General features: G+C 34.0%; 1 protein-coding gene across 6 annotated transcripts in view; it reads right to left on the bottom strand.

The window, feature by feature from the left end:
- Positions 1-228: 228 nt before the first annotated feature.
- BMPR1A (bone morphogenetic protein receptor type 1A) overlaps positions 229-6,000 on the bottom strand; it is an 84,625-nt gene continuing 78,853 nt past the window's right edge. For all 6 annotated transcript variants that reach the window (XM_040607185.1, XM_040607190.1, XM_040607187.1 and 3 more), the window contains one exon: positions 229-5,103. In XM_040607185.1, the coding sequence (XP_040463119.1) occupies positions 4,978-5,103 (126 nt within the window). In that variant the 3' untranslated portion in view covers positions 229-4,977. The remainder of the gene's footprint in view (positions 5,104-6,000) is intronic.

The raw sequence follows: 6,000 nt of genomic DNA, 5'->3' as shown, positions 1-6,000 counted from the left end.
GCGAACTTGTGTATATTCAAATACAATAATTACTCTATTTTTACTTGCTTCTGGCTTTCCTGCAAGACAGGGATAAAAATCAGGAGAAGGAAACATTGGTTTTACTATTGTGCCCAAACGTAGTCCAAGGAATACAGAGCACCAAGTAATTAACACCATCGCACAGTAGAAGTCATCATTAACAACTTATTCAAAGACTGTGGGAAAAGAAAAAACAAACGAGGTATCAAAAAGTAGGGAATTATTTAGTTACAGTATTATGATTTCCAAGTCATTACATTCTTAAGGCAAAATCTTATAGTAACAAAACACATTACTAATATGTACTAAAATAAGGTTATTTACTTAAAAATGATACATTGGACATAATCTGTGTACAGAACAAGCAATTCATGGTAAACTCAATAAGGCACCTTCTAAAGCAGATGCTGTACAAAATACATTAGTGTGTTACATTTTTAAAGGAGTATTCTACACTTCTGGCATATAACACACACAAGAGTGTGACCATTTGTCTTGTTCCACTCTTCTTTCATATTTTATTTACATCTTCTCTAGGTTAACTACAATGTTATTTATTCTTCTTGTATACAATATAGTACATTTCATTTTGGGCACGGTATGTCAGAGCACAAATGTCACTACATGATGTGGGCTTCTATAATCGCATTAAATGGTAAAATATTACAAAGCAACAATTACATGAGATTTGTTAAAAATTAGAAGTAATGTGCACTCCACTTCTGCTATACCAACCAAGGCTAATATACCATGGCTTCATAAAGCATTGTATCGTGCCGTTATTAGGCATGACCCCAGTTTGGAAAAGACTGTGGGCACTGGATAAAGGCTTGACTTCAGAGACACTGTGAGAAGAATGAGGAAGAGCTAAATCATTCTAGTATCTGACAGAAGCTGAGCACGTAACTTTCCTTTAAAAATTTCTGCAATAGCAAAATAATAGTTTTTAACTTAGTATCTTTGCTTTTCAAACATTTTAGACTGTTAAAATAGTCTGTGAAGATAAGAGTAGATGAAATTTATCCAAATTATTTGTTTTATAAACACATTCAAATGGTCATTTAGATCAAGATCTAAAATTTGATTCCAGACTACTGCGGAGGTAATTTAAAATGTTAATTTTACATTTTATTTAATACCTCAAAATGGACTGATTAAGAAAATAATTGGGGAAAAGTGATGGATATTGGGAAAACAGTCAGTTTCTTGAGTAAAACTGAGGAAAAAAGTATATATTGAGTAAAACAGAATAAACTCAAAATGTAAGCCTACATTTTCCTATAGGGATATAATGTTTCTTGTGGAGTTTACAAGATACCAGGAATGCAAGAACTTTCCTTTCAGTTGCTGTAACAGTAAGAATTACATAAATGACTCAAATTATTTTCCACCTAACTGAAGTCACATAGACCAGGTTAAATAAACACAAACCCACCCCACCCCCCTCCATATATAAGTGTTTAAGAACTTCCAAGGCACAGTCTTGATACTCCCCAAGATACTTTCCACACTTTTTATTTTTGTATTGATAATAATAAAAAAAGGAATTAAAACACATTTTGGGGGATTTTTTTTTGATGACAAATACTTAAAATTTTGACCAACAAAATAAGATTAATCACACTCCAACAGAAGAATCCTATTACCCTCCCTGACCTTAAAGGCTTCTGAACTTTACGGTATTGCATAAAGCAACAACTTAGCTTTAAATTCTGCACTAAGTATGCTTGATTATGTTAAAATGAATGTGTTAGCTTTAAGCAAAGTTGGGGTTCTTTTTCCCCAAATAACTGTTAAAGTATCAGTATAGATGTGCTTAGGCTCCAAACAGTGAATGACTTTGCATGGAATGCAGATATGTGCTCAAGTGCTTTATGCAACCAGATCCTTTAGTGATAATTTTTTTTGAGTACCAGGGAACCAAGGAATACTAAAGACCTAGCAGCTCCTGTTCAGGACAATGAAAACTGCATAAATTTGGTATGTTTGAGTATGAACCTAATAAACGAAGTGCTGAAAAATTAAGATTAAGCTTAAGGTGAAAATATTTTTTTTCTCTCAAAGATAGTCTTTGCAGCAGTCAGCTCACTACTTCTGTGTTAAATTGAATATGTAAATCAATTTAGGTCTTAAGAGGCCTATCAAGTATCATCATCCTATTGTCTTGCAAATACCTAAAAAAATGGAGAAGAAAATAAGTGAATAATTGCAAATTATCAAAATTCCCACTTCCAACAGTGGCTTCCTGAAAACTTGGGAAAAATGACTTTAAAAATTCACAGAACAAGTTTACAGCTAATAATACTGTGCCAACTTCTAAAAGAAATATAAAAATATTCTTAACAGGAATGGGTTAACTTAAATAGACCTCCATGCTCTGAAAGTTTAAGCTATAGAAGGGTACCTACATAAACATTCTTCCTCCTTATTGATAAAAATCCTGAAGAAGGGAAAAAACAAAGCTTATCCCTTACTTTTTTTGGCTCATACCAAATATTTTCCAACTACCTGTGCAAAAATTATGTGCGAAGACATGATTAACAATTTCAAATTCATCATACATTTCTTGGCGATGGACGGAGAAACTTTTTTTAAAAAGCCCTTTATCATGAGGATTGTGGCACAATATCAGGTATCTCTTGCTGTTTTCAAATAAGTTAAAACCATAGTTGACAAACCTATGATCTTCCCAGCCAGAATACATATTAATACTTAAAGGCATTACTGAACAAAAGTAATGACTTTATTTTTTTTAAAAAAAGAAATGTCCCTTGAAATAGCTAGTTTTCTATAAAATATGCAGAACTGTTAAATAAAGTCTGTACATCACAATAGAAAATAAAAATACTGCAATCTTTTGCCTGACCATTTACATTATATGAACTACAGAATTAAAACAACAAATACCAAAAACCACATTAGAAGGTTGTAATTGTTCACAAATCACATTAGTTCTGTATTACATTGTTTTCTATCAGTTTCAAGGGAAATTTAAACACATATCAAAACAATCTCCATGTACATATTTTAACACAACAAATAATCTGGCATAAATCATTCTGAAGTTTTAACATTTTTTCATCAATTTTAATATTATTCCTAACTTTTTTCTTCAAATCTTGACTATGGCATATGTGTGTATGTGTGCATGTATCTAATTATACACATGTACCTAAGACTAGGTGGGTTTTTTTACTAAAGCACAAAACACACTGTATAAATAACTTCCCTTTTTAAAGTTATCTAGAACAAGATTTACAGTACAAAGTTATAGGCACTTAAATTATCAAATAGGTTCAATGGTTCCAATACTGTGTGTTCATTCTTCAGATGATTCACGCATTTGAAGCTTCAACTTGACTTATGGTACTATTTTCTAACTTCAAAGTAGAAGTGCCAAAGGAGTTATAAATCACTTAATTCTGCCTTACAGTAACCTCATGGAGGGGTTTTGGCTTTCAACCAACTTGTCTGTATCAGTGGAGAAAAGGAGGCAAATACCGTTTCCTGTGCATGCCAAATAGTTGGCACAGTGAGACCAAATTTTGCAATTATGTTAACTAACTTTATCTTCATGAATTATCTTTCAATGCCATTTCTTCCAAATGTGCTTAAAAGGACCATAAAACACCCACTGATTTACCTTGTCTGAAACCTTGAATTTTTTAACTGTCTACTAAGTGGCTCACAGATGTGGCCTCCCATCTTTACGTCAGGGCAACCCAGCTCAAAATCTTCTGCATGTTGTGGATCTTACCTTCACCAGTTCACATATTCAATCCTCCTGGTCTTGTCCTTTACCGTATTCTCTAATCTTCTGAGTGCCTGGCCTGCACTTCCTGCCTTCCCTCTTTTGCGTCTGTAAATTAGACTTGTTCCCAATCCTTTCAAAACTTTTCTGCTTAATTTTATGAAATGATGAAAAGCATGCTCCTACAGCTGACTGATTCCCTCCTGTATGGAAAAAAGTTCAGAGCATGACAAGACACCTACCAGTGAGTCCCAATAAAGTAGAAAGGCGAATCACATCATCAATGGTCTTTCTGTTAAGATACAAAGTGCTCTACAGCAAAAAGGCTGGTTGAATGTGGCAATTTGAAAAATATGCCAGATTTCATAGTCATCCAATCATGGAGCCCACTAGACTGTAAAAGAGATGGCCAAGGCAGTCTATACCTCTAAAAGAGGTTTTTCAAGCTTTTTACAGACTTAGGTAGGCATTCCTGAATTTATTAATGGTTCACATTTTTGCAGTTCTCCTTGTGACCAAAACAAGAATAGAAATAAAATTAAAACTGAGATTGTGGAAGATAACTTAATGGCAAGGTGTAAATTCTGTAGCAAATCTTTGATGGTGGAGCAACAAAATGCATGGAGCCCTGACCATAAAAACTTTGTTCATTTAAATGGTTTCTTATCTATTCCAAATGACAGCAAATAATCCTGGCACACACATAAAGGCATAAAGAACTGTTAAAACTGAGTAGTATTACAAACAGATTCATAACCTACAGGCTGTTTCACAAAAACTTGGTATGGACTGACTAGGTTTTATCAGGTAGAAGGCAAAAAAAAAAGCTTATATTCTCCATCTCTGTTGAATCCATATAGCTTGTTAGGCTTTCACAGAAAGCACTGTAATCTGAACATTCAATTCAGTACCCAGAGTTTTACTGGAGACTCACTAAGTATGACTGAAGTCTCATTGCAGCTCAAAAAAAAAAAAACCAAAACGTGTATTTTATCAAGGCTGTCCATATACGTAGCATGTAGTGTATAGAGGCTCTCAGTATTACAGTCTATGAAGTACTGAAAGATTTCGTTAGCAGCCTGTAGAAGTGTGCTGAGAAAATACACTGAATCTCAGTTATTTCCTCTTTCCACATAGGTCTCACCCATGTTTTGAGTGAAAAGATCTAGGAGTCCAGCTTTGCTCTCCAATGTCAATTTACTATGTCAAATCTTTACATCTTGTGATTCCACCATCTTGGCAAGTGTCTTCTTGATCCTTAAGGCAGTGAGCCTCGAGGCAGGATTATGAGCCCAGCATTCAGACATTAATTTCAATATTGCTCTTAAACACTGTAAAATAAAAACCAAAGGAACAGTATTGTAACAACTGACAGATCTGAGGTGTGTAATTTTGGTTCACTGCAAGCCCAAATTATAGAACTAAACTGCAGAATGCGTGACTTCTACATTTTCTACACAGATGCTGACAGAGAACTATTATAAACAGACCACCAACAACAAACAAAACCCCAAAAAACCAACAGCCATGTCCCAATCCTTTTTACTCCCCTTCACTGCCTAGTATTAGAGCAGCTGGAACCAGCTGAAGTGTTTCTTCAGTTTCACAAAAATGCATTACCAGAACTTACCATTAAAACTCAAGAACAGTGATACAAAAATGATAGCTATAATGGTAGCTATGAGCAGAAAAATCTCCACATGTAAGGCAGAAAAACTGTAAATAACTTTTCCACTGAAAACAAAGACATGACAAAAGTTCTCTCAGCAGTCAAAAAATAATATGGAAAAAACTGGGGATTCTTACAAGAAATCAAGGACATGGGGAAGACAGAATATGGCATATCTAGCTTGCCATGTGAAAGTTACATCTTATTTACTGTGTTCAAGCTGTGTGCCTTTAAAAACACATTTAAATTTAACATTTTAGTTGCATCATGGCTTGCCCTGGTATGTACCAGTAAAAAAGAAAAAAAGAAGAAAAAAAGGACATATACAAACACAAAGAAATTGCTTCATATTCCATAAAATACCTTATGCCACAAATCAATATGCTATATACATTAAAACTAATAAAACCAATTAAAAACTCATTTATGTTTTATCTTCAATCAAAACTCTGACAACTGGTCCACTATCTAAAAAGAAAATCTCAATTACAGCAGTATTCATACACTTAGACGGCTGCTTAGAAGTATCTTCCCCTCAGATCAGAGAAGATATATAAAA

The sequence above is a fragment of the Falco naumanni genome, chromosome 9, assembly GCF_017639655.2.
Source record: "Falco naumanni isolate bFalNau1 chromosome 9, bFalNau1.pat, whole genome shotgun sequence".
Lineage (NCBI taxonomy): Eukaryota > Metazoa > Chordata > Aves > Falconiformes > Falconidae > Falco > Falco naumanni.
This window is presented reverse-complemented; position numbering and strand designations above follow the sequence as displayed.